The sequence below is a fragment of the Babylonia areolata genome, chromosome 26 (assembly GCF_041734735.1).
Source record: "Babylonia areolata isolate BAREFJ2019XMU chromosome 26, ASM4173473v1, whole genome shotgun sequence".
Lineage (NCBI taxonomy): Eukaryota > Metazoa > Mollusca > Gastropoda > Neogastropoda > Buccinidae > Babylonia > Babylonia areolata.
The window spans coordinates 33,473,035-33,498,073 of NC_134901.1; the positions used below are offsets into that span (position 1 = coordinate 33,473,035).

The 25,039-nt window shown below is 43.1% G+C and overlaps 1 protein-coding gene across 2 annotated transcripts in view; it reads right to left on the reverse strand.

Annotated features, from left to right (window-relative positions):
- Positions 1-15,068: 15,068 nt before the first annotated feature.
- Positions 15,069-25,039, reverse strand: part of LOC143300225 (putative aminopeptidase NPEPL1) — a 35,869-nt gene continuing 25,898 nt past the window's right edge. For both annotated transcript variants that reach the window (XM_076613802.1, XM_076613803.1), the window contains exons 8-12: positions 24,886-24,940; positions 22,113-22,194; positions 21,516-21,679; positions 21,114-21,224; positions 15,069-17,900 (exon numbers count right to left, since the gene is read on the reverse strand). In XM_076613802.1, coding sequence (XP_076469917.1) covers positions 17,748-17,900; positions 21,114-21,224; positions 21,516-21,679; positions 22,113-22,194; positions 24,886-24,940 — 565 coding nt within the window. In that variant the 3' untranslated portion in view covers positions 15,069-17,747. The remainder of the gene's footprint in view (positions 17,901-21,113; positions 21,225-21,515; positions 21,680-22,112; positions 22,195-24,885; positions 24,941-25,039) is intronic.

The following is a 25,039-nucleotide window of genomic DNA, read 5'->3' on the forward strand; positions in this document are numbered from 1 at the left end:
CAAGACTCGAAATGTCGACGGACGGCTACATTTGGACGATGCAGTTTGCTTCATGAAGAGTAATGTGTCGAACAAGTTTGCTTCACTCTTAATCATCGTCGTCATCTACTCAGCTCATCCTAGTCATCATCGTCTTCAGTCTGCATCAGTGGTTTTCATTATCGTTATGTTGTGGTGAAGATTGATAATGAGACAATCGTGATAACACCCAGAACATAAATGTGAGGAGAATAACAGTGAAGATAATGATGAAAATTAGAATGGTATGGAGGCGAATTCTTAATAGGGAGTTTGTTGTAAGGATGCAACGATGATTATTAGAATAAACGACGGATTGCGAATGTAATGATGGCGACTGTCCGAAGAAATGACATACAATAACATTGAAGAAGATGATACTACTAATAATAAAGACTGAAGTGTTATGATTTTACAATGTCGTTGATGGGGAAAAAAACCACCTCCAAAATAAAACGTCGATAAGAATCAAATAATGAATGTGGTCAGAACAGTATGACGATAAAGCGGTGGAGTCGAAAATAATGACGATGGTGATAATGACCAAATTGATGTCATGATAGCGCCTGGCTTCTCCCACAGATCTGCTGTCTGCACGGGCACAGGTACCGGTGAAGTGAAGCTAGTTAACCCCTGACGGCTGGCGCCCTTAGGGTCACGTTATGTTCTGTGCGGGTCGTTAGGGTCTATATCTGGTTGTTCTGTAAGTTTGTTCGGGGCCATATTTTGTTGTTCTGACGGAAAGGTTGTTGGGTCTATATTAATTTTTTTTTTTTGTTCTGTAAGGTTGTTGGGGGCCATATTTTGTTTGTTGTGTATTGTTGGGGGCCATATTTTGTTTGTTGTGTAAGGTTGTTGGGGGCCATATTTTGTTTGTTGTGTAAGGTTGTTGGGGGCCATATTTTGTTGTTGTGCAAGGTTGTTGGGGGCCATATTTTGTTGTTGTGCAAGGTTGTTGGGGGCCATATTTTGTTGTTGTGCAAGGTTGTTGGGGGCCATATTTTGTTGTTGTGCAAGGTTGTTGGGGGCCATATTTTGTTGTTGTGTAAGGTTGTTGGGGGCCATATTTTGTTGTTCTGACGGCAAGGTTGTTGGGGGCCATATTTTGTTGTTGTGCAAGGTTGTTGGGGGCCATATTTTGTTGTTGTGTAAGGTTGTTGGGGGCCATATTTTGTTGTTCTGACGGCAAGGTTGTTGGGGGCCATATTTTGTTGTTGTGCAAGGTTGTTGGGGGCCATATTTTGTTGTTGTGCAAGGTTGTTGGGGGCCATATTTTGTTGTTGTGTAAGATTGTTGGGGGCCATATTTTGTTGTTCTGACGGCAAGGTTGTTGGGGGCCATATTTTGTTGTTGTGCAAGGTTGTTTGGGGCCATATTTTGTTGTTGTGCAAGGTTGTTGGGGGCCATATTTTGTTGTTGTGCAAGGTTGTTGGGGGCCATATTTTGTTGTTGTGCAAGGTTGTTGGGGGCCATATTTTGTTGTTGTGTAAGGTTGTTGGGGGCCATATTTTGTTGTTGTGCAAGGTTGTTGGGGGCCATATTTTGTTGTTGTGTAAGGTTGTTGGGAGCCATATTTTGTTGTTGTGTAAGGTTGTTGGGGGCCATATTTTGTTGTTGTGTAAGGTTGTTGGGGGCCATATTTTGTTGTTGTGTAAGGTTGTAAGGGGCCATATTTTGTTGTTGTGTAAGGTTGTTGGGGGCCATATTTTGTTGTTGTGGGGGCCGTTAGGGTCATAATTTGTTGTTCTGTGGGGTCATTAGGGTAATAGTTTGTGGGGTCGTTAGGGTCATAGTTTGTTCTGTGGGGTCATTCGGGTCGTAGTTTGTTCTGTGGGGTAATTAGGGCCATAGTTTGTTCTGTGGGGTCATTAGGGTCATAGTTTGTTGGTCTGTGGGGTCGTTCGGGGGTCATAATTTGTTCTGTGGAGTCGTTAGGGTCATATTTTGTTGTTCTGTGGGGTCGTTAGGGTCGTAGTTTGTTCTGTAGGGTCATTAGGATCGTAGTTTGCTCTGTGGGGTAATTAGGGTCACAGTTTGTTATGTGGGGTCATCAGGGTCATAGTTTGTTTGGTCTGTGGGGTCGTTATGGTCATAGTTTGTTCTGTGGGGTCATTAGGGTAATGGTTTGGAGGTCAGTGGGGTCGTTAAGGGGTCATAGTTTGTTCTGTGGGGTCACTTGGTAATGTTTTGTTGTTCTGTGGGGTCGTTAGGGTCACAGTTTATTGTGGGGTCGTTAGGGGCCATAGTTTGTTCTGTGGGGTCATTAGGGCCATAGTTTCTTCTTTGGGGTAATTAAGGGGTCATAGCTTGTTCGGTGGGGTCGTTAGGGTCATAGTCGGTTATGTGGGGTCGTCAGGGGGTCATAGTCGGTCCTGTGGGGTCGTTAGGGGTAATAGTCGGTTCTGTGGAGGTCGTTAGGGGGTAATAGTTTGTTCTGTGGGGGGTCGTTAGGGGGTCATAGTTTGTTCTGTGTGTGTGTGTGTGTGTGGGGGGGGGGTTTCGTTAGGGGGTAATAGTTTGTTCTGTGGGGTCGCTAGGGTCATAGTTTGTTCTGTGGGGTCATTAGGGCCATAGTTTGTTCGCCTGTGGGGTCGTTAGGGGCCATAGTTTGTTCTGTGGGGTCGTTAGGGTCATAGTTTGTTCTGTGGAGTCATTAGGGTCATAGTTCTGTGGGGTCATCAGGCTAATAATGTGTTGGTCTGTAGGGTTTTTAGGGGGTCATAGTTTGCTGTTCTGTGGGGGGTCGTTAGGGGTCATAGTTTGTTTTGTGGGGGTCATAAGGGCCATAGTTTTCTGGTCCTTGGGGTCGTTAGGGGGTAATAGTTTGGTGTTCTGTGGGGGTCATTAGGGCCATAGTTTGTTGGTCTGTGGGGTTATTAGGGGGGTCACAGTTTGTTCTGTGGGGTCGTTTGGGTAATAGTTTTTGTTTCTGTGGGGTCATTAGGGTAGTAGTATTTTTTCTGTGGGGTCATAGTTTGTTGGTCTGTGGGGTCGTTAGGGTATCATATTTTGTTCTGTGGGATCATTAGGGTCATAGTTTGTTGTTCTGTGGGGTGGTTAGGAGGTCATAGTTTGTTGCTCTGTGGGGTCGTTAGGGGGTCACAGTTCGTTGTTCTGTGGGGTCGATAGGATCATAGTCGTTATGTGGGGGTCGTTATGGTCATAGTTTGTTGTTCTGTGAGATCGTTAGGGGTAAAAATTTGTTACGTATGGTCGTTAGGGGTCAATGTTGTCGTGTGGGGTCGTTAGGGTCAAAATTTGGTATGTGGGATCGTTAGAGCCATCGTTATGTGGGGTCGCTAGGGTCATTGTTGTCATGTGGGGTCGTTGGGGGTCATAGGTGTTATGTGAGGTCGTTAGGGGTCATAGTTGTTATGTGGGGTTGTTAGGGGTCATTGTTGTGTGGTGTTGCAGGAGTCATTGTTACGTGGGGTCGCTAGGGGTCATTGTTGTTACGTGGTGTCGTTAGGGGCCATATTTTGTTGTTCTGACGGAAAGGTTGTTGGGTCTATATTAATTTTTTTTTTGTTCTGTAAGGTTGTTGGGGGCCATATTTTGTTTGTTGTGTATTGTTGGGGGCCATATTTTGTTTGTTGTGTAAGGTTGTTGGTGGCCATATTTTGTTGTTCTGACGGTAAGGTTGTTGGGGGCCATATTTTGTTGTTGTGCAAGGTTGTTGGGGGCCATATTTTGTTTGTTGTGCAAGGTTGTTGGGGGCCATATTTTGTTTGTTGTGCAAGGTTGTTGGGGGCCATATTTTGTTGTTGTGCAAGGTTGTTGGGGGCCATATTTTGTTGTTGTGCAAGGTTGTTGGGGGCCATATTTTGTTGTTGTGTAAGGTTGTTGGGGGCCATATTTTGTTGTTCTGACGGCAAGGTTGTTGGGGGCCATATTTTGTTGTTGTGCAAGGTTGTTGGGGGCCATATTTTGTTGTTGTGTAAGGTTGTTGGGGGCCATATTTTGTTGTTCTGACGGCAAGGTTGTTGGGGGCCATATTTTGTTGTTGTGCAAGGTTGTTGGGGGCCATATTTTGTTGTTGTGCAAGGTTGTTGGGGGCCATATTTTGTTGTTGTGTAAGATTGTTGGGGGCCATATTTTGTTGTTCTGACGGCAAGGTTGTTGGGGGCCATATTTTGTTGTTGTGCAAGGTTGTTGGGGGCCATATTTTGTTGTTGTGCAAGGTTGTTGGGGGCCATATTTTGTTGTTGTGTAAGGTTGTTGGGAGCCATATTTTGTTGTTGTGTAAGGTTGTTGGGGGCCATATTTTGTTGTTGTGTAAGGTTGTTGGGGGCCATATTTTGTTGTTGTGTAAGGTTGTAAGGGGCCATATTTTGTTGTTGTGTAAGGTTGTTGGGGGCCATATTTTGTTGTTGTGGGGGCCGTTAGGGTCATAATTTGTTGTTCTGTGGGGTCATTAGGGTAATAGTTTGTGGGGTCGTTAGGGTCATAGTTTGTTCTGTGGGGTCATTCGGGTCGTAGTTTGTTCTGTGGGGTAATTAGGGCCATAGTTTGTTCTGTGGGGTCATTAGGGTCATAGTTTGTTGGTCTGTGGGGTCGTTCGGGGGTCATAATTTGTTCTGTGGAGTCGTTAGGGTCATATTTTGTTGTTCTGTGGGGTCGTTAGGGTCGTAGTTTGTTCTGTAGGGTCATTAGGATCGTAGTTTGCTCTGTGGGGTAATTAGGGTCACAGTTTGTTATGTGGGGTCATCAGGGTCATAGTTTGTTTGGTCTGTGGGGTCGTTATGGTCATAGTTTGTTCTGTGGGGTCATTAGGGTAATGGTTTGGAGGTCAGTGGGGTCGTTAAGGGGTCATAGTTTGTTCTGTGGGGTCACTTGGTAATGTTTTGTTGTTCTGTGGGGTCGTTAGGGTCACAGTTTATTGTGGGGTCGTTAGGGGCCATAGTTTGTTCTGTGGGGTCATTAGGGCCATAGTTTCTTCTTTGGGGTAATTAAGGGGTCATAGCTTGTTCGGTGGGGTCGTTAGGGTCATAGTCGGTTATGTGGGGTCGTCAGGGGGTCATAGTCGGTCCTGTGGGGTCGTTAGGGGTAATAGTCGGTTCTGTGGAGGTCGTTAGGGGGTAATAGTTTGTTCTATGGGGGGTCGTTAGGGGGTCATAGTTTGTTCTGTGTGTGTGTGTGTGTGTGTGTGTGTGTGTGTGTGTGTGTGTGTGGTTTCGTTAGGGGGTAATAGTTTGTTCTGTGGGGTCGCTAGGGTCATAGTTTGTTCTGTGGGGTCATTAGGGCCATAGTTTGTTCTGTGGGGTCATTAGGGTCATAGTTTGTTGGTCTGTGGGGTCGTTCGGGGGTCATAATTTGTTCTGTGGAGTCGTTAGGGTCATATTTTGTTGTTCTGTGGGGTCGTTAGGGTCGTAGTTTGTTCTGTAGGGTCATTAGGATCGTAGTTTGCTCTGTGGGGTAATTAGGGTCACAGTTTGTTATGTGGGGTCATCAGGGTCATAGTTTGTTTGGTCTGTGGGGTCGTTATGGTCATAGTTTGTTCTGTGGGGTCATTAGGGTAATGGTTTGGAGGTCAGTGGGGTCGTTAAGGGGTCATAGTTTGTTCTGTGGGGTCACTTGGTAATGTTTTGTTGTTCTGTGGGGTCGTTAGGGTCACAGTTTATTGTGGGGTCGTTAGGGGCCATAGTTTGTTCTGTGGGGTCATTAGGGCCATAGTTTCTTCTTTGGGGTAATTAAGGGGTCATAGCTTGTTCGGTGGGGTCGCTAGGGTCATAGTCGGTTATGTGGGGTCGTCAGGGGGTCATAGTCGGTCCTGTGGGGTCGTTAGGGGTAATAGTCGGTTCTGTGGAGGTCGTTAGGGGGTAATAGTTTGTTCTGTGGGGGGTCGTTAGGGGGTCATAGTTTGTTCTGTGTGTGTGTGTGTGTGTGTGGGGGGGGTTTTCGTTAGGGGGTAATAGTTTGTTCTGTGGGGTCGCTAGGGTCATAGTTTGTTCTGTGGGGTCATTAGGGCCATAGTTTGTTCGCCTGTGGGGTCGTTAGGGGCCATAGTTTGTTCTGTGGGGTCGTTAGGGTCATAGTTTGTTCTGTGGAGTCATTAGGGTCATAGTTCTGTGGGGTCATCAGGCTAATAATGTGTTGGTCTGTAGGGTTTTTAGGGGGTCATAGTTTGCTGTTCTGTGGGGGGTCGTTAGGGGTCATAGTTTGTTTTGTGGGGGTCATAAGGGCCATAGTTTTCTGGTCCTTGGGGTCGTTAGGGGGTAATAGTTTGGTGTTCTGTGGGGGTCATTAGGGCCATAGTTTGTTGGTCTGTGGGGTTATTAGGGGGGTCACAGTTTGTTCTGTGGGGTCGTTTGGGTAATAGTTTTTGTTTCTGTGGGGTCATTAGGGTAGTAGTATTTTTTCTGTGGGGTCATAGTTTGTTGGTCTGTGGGGTCGTTAGGGTATCATATTTTGTTCTGTGGGATCATTAGGGTCATAGTTTGTTGTTCTGTGGGGTGGTTAGGAGGTCATAGTTTGTTGCTCTGTGGGGTCGTTAGGGGGTCACAGTTCGTTGTTCTGTGGGGTCGATAGGATCATAGTCGTTATGTGGGGGTCGTTATGGTCATAGTTTGTTGTTCTGTGAGATCGTTAGGGGTAAAAATTTGTTACGTATGGTCGTTAGGGGTCAATGTTGTCGTGTGGGGTCGTTAGGGTCAAAATTTGGTATGTGGGATCGTTAGAGCCATCGTTATGTGGGGTCGCTAGGGTCATTGTTGTCATGTGGGGTCGTTGGGGGTCATAGGTGTTATGTGAGGTCGTTAGGGGTCATAGTTGTTATGTGGGGTTGTTAGGGGTCATTGTTGTGTGGTGTTGCAGGAGTCATTGTTACGTGGGGTCGCTAGGGGTCATTGTTGTTACGTGGTGTCGTTAGGGGCCATATTTTGTTGTTCTGACGGAAAGGTTGTTGGGTCTATATTAATTTTTTTTTTGTTCTGTAAGGTTGTTGGGGGCCATATTTTGTTTGTTGTGTAAGGTTGTTGGGGGCCATATTTTGTTGTTCTGACGGTAAGGTTGTTGGGGGCCATATTTTGTTGTTGTGCAAGGTTGTTGGGGGCCATATTTTGTTGTTCTGACGGTAAGGTTGTTGGGGGCCATATTTTGTTGTTGTGCAAGGTTGTTGGGGGCCATATTTTGTTTGTTGTGCAAGGTTGTTGGGGGCCATATTTTATTTGTTGTGCAAGGTTGTTGGGGGCCATATTTTGTTGTTGTGCAAGGTTGTTGGGGGCCATATTTTGTTGTTGTGCAAGGTTGTTGGGGGCCATATTTTGTTGTTGTGTAAGGTTGTTGGGGGCCATATTTTGTTGTTCTGACGGCAAGGTTGTTGGGGGCCATATTTTGTTGTTGTGCAAGGTTGTTGGGGGCCATATTTTGTTGTTGTGTAAGGTTGTTGGGGGCCATATTTTGTTGTTCTGACGGCAAGGTTGTTGGGGGCCATATTTTGTTGTTGTGCAAGGTTGTTGGGGGCCATATTTTGTTGTTGTGCAAGGTTGTTGGGGGCCATATTTTGTTGTTGTGTAAGATTGTTGGGGGCCATATTTTGTTGTTCTGACGGCAAGGTTGTTGGGGGCCATATTTTGTTGTTGTGCAAGGTTGTTGGGGGCCATATTTTGTTGTTGTGCAAGGTTGTTGGGGGCCATATTTTGTTGTTGTGTAAGGTTGTTGGGGGCCATATTTTGTTGTTGTGCAAGGTTGTTGGGGGCCATATTTTGTTGTTGTGTAAGGTTGTTGGGAGCCATATTTTGTTGTTGTGTAAGGTTGTTGGGGGCCATATTTTGTTGTTGTGTAAGGTTGTTGGGGGCCATATTTTGTTGTTGTGTAAGGTTGTAAGGGGCCATATTTTGTTGTTGTGTAAGGTTGTTGGGGGCCATATTTTGTTGTTGTGGGGGCCGTTAGGGTCATAATTTGTTGTTCTGTGGGGTCATTAGGGTAATAGTTTGTGGGGTCGTTAGGGTCATAGTTTGTTCTGTGGGGTCATTCGGGTCGTAGTTTGTTCTGTGGGGTCATTAGGGCCATAGTTTGTTCTGTGGGGTCATTAGGGTCATAGTTTGTTGGTCTGTGGGGTCGTTCGGGGGTCATAATTTGTTCTGTGGAGTCGTTAGGGTCATATTTTGTTGTTCTGTGGGGTCGTTAGGGTCGTAGTTTGTTCTGTAGGGTCATTAGGATCGTAGTTTGCTCTGTGGGGTAATTAGGGTCACAGTTTGTTATGTAGGGTCATCAGGGTCATAGTTTGTTTGGTCTGTGGGGTCGTTATGGTCATAGTTTGTTCTGTGGGGTCATTAGGGTAATGGTTTGGAGGTCAGTGGGGTCGTTAAGGGGTCATAGTTTGTTCTGTGGGGTCACTTGGTAATGTTTTGTTGTTCTGTGGGGTCGTTAGGGTCACAGTTTATTGTGGGGTCGTTAGGGGCCATAGTTTGTTCTGTGGGGTCATTAGGGCCATAGTTTCTTCTTTGGGGTAATTAAGGGGTCATAGCTTGTTCGGTGGGGTCGTTAGGGTCATAGTCGGTTATGTGGGGTCGTCAGGGGGTCATAGTCGGTCCTGTGGGGTCGTTAGGGGTAATAGTCGGTTCTGTGGAGGTCGTTAGGGGGTAATAGTTTGTTCTGTGGGGGGTCGTTAGGGGGTCATAGTTTGTTCTGTGTGTGTGTGTGTGTGTGTGTGTGTGGGGGGGGGGGTTCGTTAGGGGGTAATAGTTTGTTCTGTGGGGTCGCTAGGGTCATAGTTTGTTCTGTGGGGTCATTAGGGCCATAGTTTGTTCGCCTGTGGGGTCGTTAGGGGCCATAGTTTGTTCTGTGGGGTCGTTAGGGTCATAGTTTGTTCTGTGGAGTCATTAGGGTCATAGTTCTGTGGGGTCATCAGGCTAATAATGTGTTGGTCTGTAGGGTAGTTAGGGGGTCATAGTTTGCTGTTCTGTGGGGGTCGTTAGGGGTCATAGTTTGTTTTGTGGGGGTCATAAGGGCCATAGTTTTCTGGTCCTTGGGGTCGTTAGGGGGTAATAGTTTGGTGTTCTGTGGGGGTCATTAGGGCCATAGTTTGTTGGTCTGTGGGGTTATTAGGGGGGTAACAGTTTGTTCTGTGGGGTCGTTTGGGTAATAGTTTTTGTTTCTGTGGGGTCATTAGGGTAGTAGTATTTTTTCTGTGGGGTCATAGTTTGTTGGTCTGTGGGGTCGTTAGGGTATCATATTTTGTTCTGTGGGATCATTAGGGTCATAGTTTGTTGTTCTGTGGGGTGGTTAGGAGGTCATAGTTTGTTGCTCTGTGGGGTCGTTAGGGGGTCACAGTTCGTTGTTCTGTGGGGTCGATAGGATCATAGTCGTTATGTGGGGGTCGTTATGGTCATAGTTTGTTGTTCTGTGAGATCGTTAGGGGTAAAAATTTGTTACGTATGGTCGTTAGGGGTCAATGTTGTCGTGTGGGGTCGTTAGGGTCAAAATTTGGTATGTGGGATCGTTAGAGCCATCGTTATGTGGGGTCGCTAGGGTCATTGTTGTCATGTGGGGTCGTTGGGGGTCATAGGTGTTATGTGAGGTCGTTAGGGGTCATAGTTGTTATGTGGGGTTGTTAGGGGTCATTGTTGTGTGGTGTTGCAGGAGTCATTGTTACGTGGGGTCACTAGGGGTCATTGTTGTTACGTGGTGTCGTTAGGAGTCATTGTCATGTGAGGTCGCTAGGGGTCATTATTATGTGGGATCGTTAGGGGTTGTTGTTGTCAGGTGGGGTCGCCCAGGGTCATTGTTATGTGGGGTCGTTAGGAGTCGTGGTTATGTGGGGTCGTTAGGGTCATTGTTGTTATGTGGTGTCGCTAGGGTAATTATTATGTGGGGTCGTTAGGGTCATTGTTATCATGTGGGGTCGCTAAGGGTCATTGTTATATATGGGGGTCGTTAGGGTCATTGTTGCTATGTGGTGCCGCTAGGGGGTCACTATCATGTGGTGTCGCTAGGGGTCATTGTTATGTGGGGTCGCTGGGGGTCATTGTTGTTATGTGGGGGTCATCAGGGGTCACGGTTTGTTGACTACCCAAACCTATGTTGAAGTGGCAGGCTATCTGCTGTGAGTGTTAGTACCTTTTTAACATGTGTCATCATTACAGCCCACACTACCTGGTCGCCTGAAACTAAAAGGTCCACAGTGGCCGACAGAAAAGCGAGCTGAGACGATACTGTTGAATGTCCTCGTGCTGTTCTTGTCAGACACACCTGTTGAACACACAAGTTTTTGTGTTGGCTGGAGCAGGAAAGAGGGCAGTGTGTGAGAGAGGGAGAGACGGGAATGGAAGGGGGTGGTTGGGGGGAGATGGGGGGGGGAGGGGGTTAGTGTGTGTGTGTGTGTGGAGGGGCGGGGGGTGTGGGTGGGGGCGGAGGGAAGAGTGGGGAAGGGTCGGATAGCGAAGCAAGAAGTTTTGAAGAATTTCTTCTTTTATTTTTATAATGCGTTTGTTTTTCAGATCTTTGTCTCTCGCTCGTGTACACAAATATGCACACATGTGATAGAAAGAGAGAGAGAGAGAGAGAGAGAGAGAGAGAGAGAGAGAGATGCTTTGATGTTTTAATGTTGACGACACAAGTGGTCCACAGCACAGAGTTGAGATAATTCAAAAAAAGCAAATGCATATCGATGTCTTTTTGCATATAGTGTTTCTCTACTACACTCTCTCACTTCATGTTCATTCAATTTAACTCAACCCGTCCACCATCCCCCCTTCCCCCACACATGCTACTAACACATGCACTCACAACTAGCTCTGAAAAACCACTCATGCATAATATCAACAAGAGAAAATAAACAAACAGGCCCTGCCCAAGTGCCTGTGGAAAGAAGGATGGAAAGCAATTGTCACTGAATAATTTGGCTACAGTAATTGTAAAGGATTGTTTTCATCAGTAGAGATTTCCCAGATTTTATTTGCTGCGATGATGAATTTTGCTTGGTTCTGTACATTTGTTATTATTGAGATCTTTCTGATATAAAATAACAAAACAACGGTGGATAGTTTGCATCTATACATGAAAAAACAAAACATTTGCCAAGTCTGGTTGAGTGTCTGACAGTGGAACAAAAAAATAACAGAAAATGCACATTCTTAACTGGGGTTTGAAATTTATTGCAGTGGACATGTTACACACCGAATCTTTATATAAAGATATAATCTCTGTATTTCTTTATCGACACAGACAACAGATAGTCCTCAAAACGTGAAGTCTGTTTCAGACGTTTGTTGTTTTCAAAACGTTAACTGTGACTATGATGGATTTTGTCATGCCATTCTTGTGTTTTGCAGTCTTGCTTAATTCCTTTTGGAAACATGTTTTATTTCCCATCCATTGAGAAAACCAAACTATTCCAAAATCAAAACTGCACAGTACCTGCCTGATTGATGTTGCCCAAGTTTTAAGCGTTTTAATTAATTCATATATGACTTATCTTGTGTCTTGCAATTCCATGATTTTCAAGTGGTGTTTCATTGAGTTTATAGTTACGTTTATGTACAGGGGACATCTGCCTGATTCCTCGTATATCATTGTATTTGGAGTTTTAAGACTATTACAGAGGGCTTTCTTGCACGCATACACGTGTACTTCAGTCGTTCGGATATTCCCCAGATCTCAGCACTGTATGTCAAAGCCGGCTTATCTACTGGTCAAACAAATTTAAAAAACTAAACAAAAAAACAAACCAAAAACAAAACAAAAAAACCCTTAATATTTGTACAGCCAACTTTCCATACGGCTTTCAATATTTTTCTTACTTTTTTCTTTGCTTTTACAGTCATCTCTTTTAGACCATTTTCAACAGATAACTTTGTAGTTAGATTGTACCTGAGGTAAGCATATGAATTTACGACTACCAGCTGTTGGCCATTCAAATACCATTTTTCGTATTTTGATTAATGTTCCCCTTTTCTGAAAACCATGGTATTTGTCTTTTCCATATTCACTATTTGTCCTAGTGTCTGTGACGATTGTGCTTGAACACTGCGTTTATTTTGAAGTCCAACACTGTTGTGACAAAACAGAAATACAAAACAGCAGTGGAAAAATTTTCCTAATAAGATTTGATGCAACAGTCCGTGTTTCCCCTCTCTTGTTTGACTCCTGTTGGACATTCAAAACAGTCTGTCAAATCGCCACCTGATCTTACACAACACAAGACGTAATGTGTTGGCCCAGAGGTAATGTGTCCACCTAGGAAGCGAGAGAATCTGAGCGCGCTGGTTTGAATTACAGCTCAGTCGCCAATATTTCCCCCCCCTCCACTAGACCTTGAGTGGTGGTCTGGACACTAGTCATTTGGATGAGACGATAAACCGAGGTCCAGTGTGCAGCATGCACTTAACGCACATAAAAGAACCCATGGCAATAAAAGGGTTGTCCCTGGCAAAATTCAGTAGAAAAACCCACTTCGATAGGAAAAACAAATAAAACTGCAAACAGGGGAAAATACAAAAAAAATGGGTGGCACTTTCATTGTAACGACGCGCTCTCCCTGGGGAGACCAGCCTGAATTTCACACAGAGAAATCTTTTGTGACAAAAAAGTGAAATACAAATACAAATACATACACGTTTCTGATGATTTTCAGCATCTCGACAGATAACCCTTTTGACTGAAGCGAGAGAGAGAGAGGGAGACATGCGCGCACACCACAGGCTCACGTTTGTAGCATTTTTTTCTAATTTAAATGTATACATGTATCGTGTGTGTGTGTGTGTGTGTGTGTGTGTATGTGTGTGCGTGTGTGTGTACGTGTTGCATGTGTGTTTGCTTGTGAGTATGTTTTTGTGTTTGTGTGTGCGTGTGTGTGTGAGTGTGTGTGAGCATATGCATGAATGATCTTTTCACAAAAAAGATTTAAGATTCGATTCAGAGAGTTATGGTAAAACACATTTATGATTGTATGAATGTCATACATTCTGATTTCTTATAACAATTTGTTTGTACATACAAGGAAAACACATCTGGCTTTGGACACTTTTCCATCTATCTACCACTAAACATTAATTTAAATGTAATAATGCATATCAAATGAATATCGAACAGACCATTTAAAGTGCTTACTGATTCCCTGAATACCTCAACAATAAATGTACAGCACTAGACATTATATGCCATCACTTGTACCGTTGTATGCACACATCATTTCACTTTCCACGACAAAAAGGTTAGATCCTCTTTCCATTATCATGTTCTGTGAATGATTGTGTGTGTGTGTGTGTGTGTGTTCTTTGAAACTAAAGCTTGCTTTGAACATAAAGAAAACCTATGTGCTGTTTTTTGAACACTCATAGGATTTATGGTAGTAGTAAGTGCTAATAATTGACACAATTTGGCGGTGATATACAAAGAGACCATGCAGACTATTGTAAATCACTTTGCTGGTGATTTTTATCAGTGCACATTGCATACCCCAGTAAGTCAGCATTATATATTCATTATTGTAAATCACTTTGCTGGTGATTTTTATCAGTGCAGATTGCATACCCCAGTAAGTCAGCATTATATATTCATTCACCAGAAGAGGCCTATCAAGCACACATGTAAAGGCTTAAAAAATGCAAGAGTATATTCTAAGTATGTATTCATATTGAATTTTTCTTTTAAACACGTTCATGTTTAGGAGAAATACTCTAAAATAAAACATTTATGAAGAAACTGGAATATACACATAATTATAGATTTGTTTTGTTTTCTGTTTGGAACTGATTTCTACAATTGTGCTTGTGTCCTATATGTACTGATCTTTTGACACAACAACAAAACAACAGAGCTTAACTGCTTGATGATTCTCCATGAAGTCAGGTTTCTGTTTTTATTCTGCTATAATTTTTTTTTTTAAACAGAGATAATAAGGTACTTGACTGCAAAACAATTCTTGATAAAGTTAGTTTTGTTTCATTCTGTAATCATTTTTCTTATAATCAGCCAAGCAGAACAAGTATGCACTGTTTGTTTCGTCCCTTGGAACTGTGCAAAAAGATGGCATGATCATGTCACTAAATTGTCTACGACTGGGCAGAATGAGTCTTGTTTTAGTTTTTTGTTTGATTGTGTGCACTCGAGTTATGTGGGAATGGATCATCTGAGTTTGTATGGCAATTTGGATGTTGATGATCTTACGAACTATTGTGCATTTCTGGTGCACTGTCCCAAAATGCTTTTACACAGAGTGAACATTGGCTGATCAGTGCATGTGTGAGTGTATGTAAGTTGTGTAGGTGTGTTTGTGTGTATGCAAGAGAGCTATTAATGTTCATCTGGGTAAAAATAACTTGCACTCTTTTTCATCCACTTAGCTTGTTGCTTTTCAAATTAAATGGTTGTAAATTTATCATGTATTCAGTTATTCTGGGCATATTAAGTAAAATTCTCCATGCTCAAACAAAAAGTTTTTTAATAATTAAAAACTTGAACTCATGTATTCATACAAGTGAGAGGAGAGAGATGTGTATTTGTAAATATGCATGAATGCACATTTGTGTCTGTAAGCTTACTTCTGTATGTCACTGCCTGTGAGCAATATTCATTCGTGTGCTGTATTGCATTGCGTTGCCTTGCTTTTGCGTTGGGTTGTGGTGTGTGTGTGTGGGTGTGTGCGTGCTTGCGCATGCATGCATATGTGTTGTTTTTTCCTAACTCCTTTCAGTAGACTGATAATGAAAGTACTTCACAGAGGTACAGTTTGAATGCTGTGGTGCTCCATGGTGAGAAAACATGAGAAAGAATAACCACAGTGAGCTGGTTAACGGAGGACCAGCAAAACAAGACGTGAACCAAGAACACAAGAAACAAATTCATAATGAAACTGTATTGTGTAATGTGGCTTTATACATTTACAATGCCTTAAAAAGATTGCGTATTGCTATTAAGTTACAGTAATGATACGAATTGTCCATTATAATAATCATCTGAAGCTTTTATATTTAGCACTGTATTTTTGGTAAACTAATTGTTTGATTGGTATATGACTTTCCCTTCAGTTAGGGGCTTAGGCCTAAATCTGAATAAACCATTTTGTTTTGTTTAAAAAAGAAAATAAAAAGAAACACATTCATTCACAGATTGTTTCTACATGATTTTTATTTCAATTAAGTTGTGTCGGTATGCTGGTTACAAAATGATTTGACCATTCACAGTCTGATGCAAGATCCCATCACTGAAAGTAAATAACATTTGAAAAAACAAACAAACAAAAGCTCCATGCCACAATTCCTTCAAAACATCTCTGTAACATTCCCCTATCAGCACACTCCATATCAGTCCTTTCCCATTTTTCGTTTCAAACTTGACTGTGATGACTGAGCTTTTCATTTCCATTTGCTGGGTGCATGACCGGATAATATGGGATACACTTGTGGATACACACAAACCCTGAACCATGTGTATATTAACAATGGAAAAACAATGAAATCATTCTCACTATTGAGCAGTCTCAATTGTGACATGCTTTCTTCAACAACCACAAAACATTAAAAAAAAAAGATAAAAAAAAAAGGATTTAAAAAATCTTTAGTTCACACCTTCAAACCAGTTTTGGACACTATGAAACATAATCCTTGATGTTAAACCCAACGCTGGAAAAGGTCCCATCACATCGTGCGCTCATTAGCAAAAGAGCGATCGCATAAATCAGCAAAACTGCTGTTTATTCAGAGTGCAGTGCTGACAAAAAAATGTTCTATCAAAAGTGAATGGGACATCATAGGGAAGTACAAGGTCCTGCCATATTTCACAAACACAGTTACATCAAATCAATGCATCTCTCATCAGGGATACACTGATCAAACAAGACACAGTATGGAAGCATTCAGTCCATTCTGGGGAATAACTATCAGTAAAAATCACACCATGTTCACATTTTCCCTGTTTTGCAATCTTTAGATATTTAGATTCTCTATGAGAAGACAAATAAAATGTCCATGAATACTTCAATTACAGCCATTTTTCTGCCTTCTCATCTGACTTAGGACACAATATCCATATGCAGACCTGATGCACATTCGTCTTTCCTTTATTTTGATGAATGAAATCCCCCCACCCCCCAAAACAGCCACTGACCATTATTTGTAAGCCTATAACAGTTTGGTTACTTGTTCAAAAGACAGCCAATTTGACAGCTGATCAGCAAATCACACACACAGCTGTGAACCATGTACTGTGGCAGGGACACACCCATTCTGAATGATTTTTATAAACTCAAGTTCAGATTGTCTCTCAACTCAGTATATGACTAAAAGTGCACAACATGAACTGTTTGCCTTAGTTCTCTGGGTGTCATCAATCTGAAGACGCAGACTGCTAAATGAACATTTAAATAAAAACAAAGGGGGAAGGGAGACAGTTGTATATTGCCATCACAAAGGGCACAGGCAATTCTAATCACCAGTGCCAACCATACCCCCATTCAGTCAAGAACGAGAAAGGGGGTACCTAGTTCATAGGCCTTGGAAAACCTCCCTTTTAGAGCCAAGGAATTTTTTTTTCAATGCCAGCATGAGGTGTGTTGTTCCCATCTCACAAAGACCACCTCTGATCCTGCCTACCATTTTCTGTAGAAGTTAAAAGAACAATAATGGAAAGCCAGTGTATATATCACAACACATGACACCCATGTAGGAGGTAAAGTGAAGGACATGTCCAGTTTATGGGGAGTACATCTGAGTGTTTCAGAGCATGCCATGCATCGTTTCAATCACAGCAAAGTCCAATTGTTATATATCAACAAACATGCACTGAAAAAACACAAAAACAACATCCTATGCTTTCAAGTAACTTTTTCATAGTTATACTAAAAATTATTCAAAAAATAAAATTTCAAATAACAGTTATTGTGTTCCACAGACAAGAAACCAACCAATACACTCAAACCAGAATCAACACAAACTGTCAACATAAAGCTGATCAACACAATAATCATTTCTTTTTCCTCATACTGTCACCAGACATGGACACAGCATTTACAAAACACACCAGCATAAAAACTGGATAATACTTAAATAGTAAATAAACATGGGGGTAAATGTATATAAAAACAACCAGACAAAATGCATGCAGCTGTCTGACATGTGGAGTGATGGCCTAGAGGTAACGCGTCCGCCTAGGAAATGAGAGAATCTGAGCACGCTGGTTCGAATCACGACTCAGCCGCCGATATTTTTTCCCCCTCCACTAGACCTTGAGTGGTGGTCTGGACGCTAGTCATTCGGATGAGACGATAAACCAAGGTCCTGTGTGCAGCATGCACTTAGCGCACGTAAAAGAACCCACGGCAACAAAAGGATTGTTCCTGGTAAAATTCTGTAGAAAAATCCACTTTGATAGGAAAAGCAAATAAAACTGCACGCAGGAAAAAATACAAAAAAATGGGTGGCGCTGTAGTGTAGCGACATGCTCTCCCTGGGGAGAGCAGCCCGAATTTCACACAGAGAAATCTGTCGTGATAAAAAGAAATACAAATACAAATACACAAGACAGACCAACTGTGTTCTGTTAACTTGCAAGAAAATCATTCCTGTCTCAAACTTCACAAAACACTCAGTCTGCAAATATGACTTGAACAATTTTCAAACTGATTATTACATATAAAGTACATGAACAATGACAATGAATAAAAGTGCATATGCTCCAAAACTGACAATCAAAACAACAAAAACTAAACCGACAAACATGATGTTCCTCAGTAAAACAGGCAAACTGGCCGAGAGAGAATCAACGACCTTGGCACTAGGCCTCCAGGGTCATCAGTTCAGTCGGATTTTCTTGGGTGCGTTCCCCGTGTCATTGACCTCATTAGCCGTCATGTCGGGCCCGATGCTGCGCAGCAGTCTGTTGTTGGACATGGAGCCGAAGAGTGTGGTGAGCAGTGCCACTCCGTACCCTGTGGCCCTCTCTCCCTGAAACAGCACAGAGACACAGTTATCATAGTGACATGATCACACAGTGACACGGTCATCACACAGTGATATGGTTATCACACAGTGACACTTATCACACAGTGACACGGTTATCACAGTTACATGATGATGATCACACAGTGACACGGTTAACACACAGTGACAAGGTTATCACTTAGTGACATGATCACAAAGTGACATGGTTATCACACAGTGACACAATTATCGCACAGTGACACAGTTATCATTTAGTGACATGATCACAGTTACACAGTTATCACACACAGTAACAAGGTTATCACGCACAGTGACACGGTTATCACAGTGACAAGGTTATCACACAGTGACACGGTTATCACACAGTGACACAGTTATCACAATGACAAGGTTATCACACACAGTGACAAGGTTATCACACGCAGTGACATGGTTAACATACAGTGACACAGTTATCACACACAGTGATAGGACTATGACACAGCAACACAGTTATCACATAGTGACACAGTTATCACACACAGTTATCACATAGTGACATGGTTATCACACACAGTGACACGGTTATCACACACAGTGACACGGTTATCGCACAGACATGTTCATCACACACAGTGACAGGATTATCACACAGTGACATGGTTATCACAGAGAGACATGGTTATCACACAGTGACACAGTTATTACACACAGTGACAGGGTTATCACACACAGTGACACATTCATCACATGCAGTGATATGTTCATCACACACACAGGGACAGTTATTGCACAGTGACATGGTTATCACACAGTGACATGCACAGTGACATGGTTATCACACAGTGACATGCACAGTGACATGGTTATCACACGCAGTGACATGGTTATCAAACACACAGTGACACAGTTATCACACATACAGTGGCATGGTTATAAGACACAGTGACATGGTTATCACAGTGACACAGTTATCACACACAGTGACACAGTTATCACACACAGTGACACTGTTATCACAGACAGTGACACAGTTATCATACAGTGGCATGTTCATCACACACAGTGACACATTTATCACACACAGCAACACTGTTATCACACACAGTGACACTGTTATCATACACACAGTGGCATAGTTATCAGTGGCAGGGTTATCACACACACAGTGACATAGTTAACACACATAGTTAACTGTTCATCACACAGTCAACAGTTAATAGTGAACAGTAAACAGTTTATCGCACACAATGAACGTTTCGTTTATCACACAAAGAGTGAACAGCTGATCACACAGGTGTCGGCAAACACTTCTTGCCACATTGTAAAGTCCACTGATAACAACTGCATTGGGGATGGACAATAAGGGAGGGAAAGCAACTGACCGGGGGTGGTGGTGGATGATGGGGATGGAGGCAACTGACAGGGGTGGTGGTGGATGATGGGGATGGAGGCAATTGACAGGGGTGGTGGTGGATGATGGGGATGGAGGCAACTGACAGGGGTGGTGGTGGATGATGGGGATGGAGGCAATTGACAGGGGTGGTGGTGGATGATGGGGATGGAGGCAACTGACAGGGGTGGTGGTGGATGATGGGGATGGAGGCAACTGACAGGGGTGGTGGTGGATGATGGGGATGGAGGCAACTGACAGGGGTGGTGGTGGATGATGGGGATGGAGGCAACTGACAGGGGTGGTGGTGGATGATGTGGATGGAGGCAATTGACAGGGGTGGTGGTGGATGATGTGGATGGAGGCAACTGACAGGGGTGGTGGTGGATGATGTGGATGGAGGCAACTGACAGGGATGGTGGATGATGTGGATGGAGGCAACTGACAGGGATGGTGGATGATGGGGATGGAGGCAACTGACAGGGATGGTGGATGATGGGGATGGAGGCAACTGACAGGGATGGTGGTGGATGATGTGGATGGAGGCAACTGACAGGGATGGTGGATGATGGGGATGGAGGCAACTGACAGGGATGGTGGATGATGGGGATGGAGGCAACTGACAGGGATGGTGGATGATGGGGATGGAGGCAATTGACAGGGGTGGTGGTGGATGATGGGGATGGAGGCAACTGACAGGGATGGTGGATGATGGGGATGGAGGCAACTGACAGGGGTGGTGGTGGATGATGGGGATGGAGGCAATTGACAGGGGTGGTGGTGGATGATGGGGATGGAGGCGTGGGAAGGATACATCAATAGATACTAATAAAAAAAAAACAACACAATCAAAACAAAACATTCATAGCAACTGGAAAGGGTAAGGATGAAAAGTACATCAACAGATTCCAAGAAGATAAAAAACCACCACCTTGTATCATTTCATTCACCAACCTCCTAAACTGAATTCAGTATCTTACTGAATGATTCCCATCACCAACCTCCTAAACTGAATTCAGTATCTTACTAAATGATTCCCATCAACAACCTCCTATACTGAATTCAGTATCTTACTGAATGATTCCCATCAACAACCTCCTAAACTGAATTCAGTATCTTACTAAATGATTCCCATCAACAACCTCCTATACTGAATTCAGTATCTTACTGAATGATTCCCATCAACAACCTCCTAAACTGAATTCAGTATCTTACTAAATGATTCCCATCAACAACCTCCTATACTGAATTCAGTATCTTACTGAATGATTCCCATCAACAACCTCCTATACTGAATTCAGTGTCTTACTGAATGATTCCCATCAACAACCTCCTAAACTGAATTCAGTATCTTACTGAATGATTCCCAGTCATGATTTCTTCATAAACCCAGTAGATATCAGATCTAAATGAACAGGCTGGATACTTCATAAAAAAAAGAAAACAAAAACAAAACAAAAAAAACAAAAAAACAAATCCTCCAAAACACCAAAGCCTAAAAAATACTTTCCCATAACCCCTCTCTCCTGTTATTTCACTCCATCCCACTCCCAGGACAAAGCAGACATTTCATTCAAGAAAAGTAACAATAACTTTTCCATATCTGGTACATCATTCAAGACGCCATTCAACATGTGTCCATTCTCTTAGTTTTCTGTCTGTATGTTTCACAGTTTTGCCAGTAGAAAATTAGGAACGAAGGAGTGAAACGTTTCCTGGCTGCGGGGATGTCAGGAAGGGATAACGAAGGAAGAAGGAACTGTAGGACAGAAAGGTGAAAGAAAGAAAAAACAAACAAACAAAAAACAAAACAATGAAAAGCAAGCCAGCCCAGCACTACTGACCACACAGACAGGGGAAGCCATGTCGATGTGGAGCCAGGTGCCCATGAAGTCAAAGCCGATGTGACTGTGGATGAACAGCCCTGCACATGACACCTGCGCATTGCTACGCTCCTGCAACAGCCATATTAACATGTTTATTCACAACAGGTGACCAGATGACCAAATCCACCATCAGCCACAATATCATGTTTATTCACATCAAGTTTAACAACAAAATCTACCATCAGCCAGAATTTCATATTTATTCACTACAAGTTTAAAATGAAATCCATCAAAGGCAAAATTTACGATTTCTTCATTCTGAGACAACCACAGCCACTCACAGCCACAGCCATTCAGATAATGCCACAGCCACTCACAGCCACAACCACTCACAGAAACAGACAAGCCACAGCCACTCACAGCCACAGAGTTCTTCATGTCGGCCATCACAGACGAGAACTCGACAAAGTGCAGCTCTGGGGTGTAGGGCAGAGCATGCACCAGGTCCCCTGACCTTCGACCTGCGCTTGTACACAGAGACTCCATGTCGTCCGAGTTGGTCACAATGCTGGCATGGTATTTGCCTGCACATGCATGCTGGAGATGATGATACAATATATATATTTATATCCATACATTTTTGTGAAATATCCAAAGAAAAGTTTATGTACACAAAAGGGATTTGTTTTTCTTGAGTCAGGTTCTACAACTTCCAGCAAGAATGAAACAAGTCAGCAGTTATTCTGGTATCAATGTTAAATTTTCACCACCACTTTTTGTTTTTTTGTTTGTTTTTCAAACACATAAAGCTCTTTGTTGATGAGTACTGGTTAAGGGTTTTATTATAATTCCAAGATTTTTCAGATGCTGAAGGGCAAAACATTATTTATCCAAGATTTTTCCAGTCCTGGAAATAGTTCTTTCATTTTACCAAGGCTTTTCCAGACTTCCATGACTGTACAGAAACCCTGCATAAACCAAGTGATCAAAATGCTCTGACACAGGTGTGTAACCTACCTGTAGCGATGCCCTGGGCTCCAGTGAGAGTGGCCATATCCACAATGGTCTCACACTTCAAGTCTTTCTGAGCGTATGCCACCTGTCACATGTATACACATACTGTCGTGTCAACATGATACCTAACTTTCTCTTTATTCTCACCATTCAGTGATGCACTAAACAAAGAAGGCAGTGCATGTAGAAACGGGCCCATAATCACAATGCAAGGTCCCCAGTGCCACAGGCACTATGCCATGCCACTGCTAACAGGAGTCCTGAGTGTAACAGACCACAGCATTTCATCCAAACAAACACCATCACAGTGGAGTGATGGCCTACTAGTAGCGCATCTGCCTAGGAAGCGAGAAAATTTGAGCGCACTAGTTTGAATCCCATAGTCGCCAGTATTTTCTCCCCCTCCACTAGACCTTCAATGGTGGTCTGGATGCTAGTCATCTGGATGAGACGATAAACAGAGGTCCCATGTAAAAGAACCCACGGCAACAGAAGGGTTGTCCCTGGCAAAATTCTATACATGTTGTTTTTTCATGCCTACAGGAATGTTATTATGCACTGGTGTATATGTATTGTTCCATGTGAGGCGCTTAGATCCCATTGTACGGGGAGTTTGCACCATATAGGTACTACCTATTATTATTATTATTATTATCTATCACTGTCATTATTATTATCATCATCATTATCACATTGCTACACCCACATACACTACACACTAAGACCAACATGAAATAAAATAACAAAAAAGTTGAGAGACAAATTATTCAGGAAGAGACAAAGTATACAAGTAAACAGGAGAGAGACAAAGTGAACAGGACAGAGATAAAGTGAACAGGACAGAGACAAAGTGAACAGGACAGAGATAAAGTGAACAGGACAGAGACAAGTGAACAGGACAGAGACAAAGTGAACAGGACAAAGTGAACAGGACAGAGACAAAGTGAACAGGACAAAGTCAACAGGACAGAGATAAAGTGAACAGGACAGAGACAAAGTGAACAGGACAAAGTGAACAGGACAGAGATAAAGTGAACAGGACAGAGATAAAGTGAACAGGACAGAGACAAAGTGAACAGGATAGAGACAAAGTGAACAGGACAAAGTCAACAGGACAGAGATAAAGTGAACAGGACAGAGACAAAGTGAACAGGACAAAGTGAACAGGACAGAGACAAAGTGAACAGGACAGAGACAAAGTGAACAGGACAGAGATAAAGTGAACAGGACAGAGACAAAGTGAACAGGACAAAGTGAACAGGACAGAGACAAAGGGAACAGGACAGAGACAAAGTGAACAGGACAGAGACAAAGTGAACAGGACAAAGTGAACAGGACAGAGATAAAGTGAACAGGACAGAGACAAAGTGAACAGGACAAAGTGAACAGGACAGAGACAAAGTGAACAGGACAGAGACAAAGTGAACAGGACAAAGTGAACAGGACAGAGACAAAGTGAACAGGACAGAGATAAAGTGAACAGGACAGAGACAAAGTGAACAGGACAAAGTGAACAGGACAGAGACAAAGTGAACAGGACAGAGATAAAGGGAACAGGACAGAGACAAAGTGAACAGGACAGAGACAAAGTGAACAGGACAAAGTGAACAGGACAGAGACAAAGTGAACAGGACAAAGTGAACAGGACAGAGACAAAGTGAACAGGACAGAGACAAAGTGAACAGGACAAAGTGAACAGGACAGAGACAAAGTGAACAGGACAGAGACAAAGAGAACAGGACAGAGACAAAGTGAACAGGACAGAGACAAAGTGAACAGGACAAAGTCAACAGGACAGAGATAAAGTGAACAGGACAGAGACAAAGTGAACAGGACAAAGTGAACAGGACAGAGACAAAGTGAACAGGACAGAGACAAAGAGAACAGGACAGAGACAAAGTGAACAGGACAGAGACAAAGTGAACAGGACAAAGTGAACAGGACAGAGACAAAGTGAACAGGAAAGACAGAGACAAAGTGAACAGGACAGAGACAAAGAGAACAGGACAGACAGAGACAAAGAGAACAGGACAGAGACAAAGTGAACAGGACAGGGACAAAGTGAACTGGACAGAGACAAAGGGAACAGGAAAGACAGAGACAAAGTGAACAGGACAGACAGAGACAAAGAGAACAGGACAGACAGAGACAAAGTGAACAAGACAGAGACAAAGTGAACAGAAGAAAGTGAACAGGACAGAGACAAAATGAATAGGACAGAAACAAAGTGAACAGGACAGAGACAAAGTGAACAGGACAAGACAAAGAGAACAGGACAGACAACGTGAACAGGACAGACAAAGAGAACAGGACAGACAGAGACAAAGTGAACAGGACAGACAGAGACAAAGTGAACAGGACAGAGACAAAGTGAACAGGACAGACAGAGACAAAGTGAACAGGAGAGACAGAGACAAAGTGAACAGGACAGGGACAAAGTGAACAGGACAGACAGAGACAAAGTTAACAGGACAAAGACAAAGTGAACAAGACAAAGTGAACAAGACAGAGACAAAGTGAAGAGGACAGAGACAAAGTGAACAGGACAGGGACAAAGTGAACAGGACAGAGACAAAGTGAACAGGACAGACAGAGACAAAGTGAACAGGACAGACAGAGACAAAGTGAACAGGACAGGGACAAAGTGAACAGGAAAGACAGAGACAAAGTGAACAAGACAAAGTGGACAGGACAGACAGAGACAAAGTGAACAAGACAGATAAAGTGAACAGGACAGGGACAAAGTGAACAGGACAGAGACAAAGTGAGCGCTCACCCCATCCCCAAGGACCAGTCTGCCCTCTGCATCAGTGTTGTTGATTTCCACCGTCCTGCCACACGTCATAATGTATTGACACATGTCATGAATTCACACGTCATGTACTGACACACGTCATGTACTGACACACGTCACATATTGACACACACAC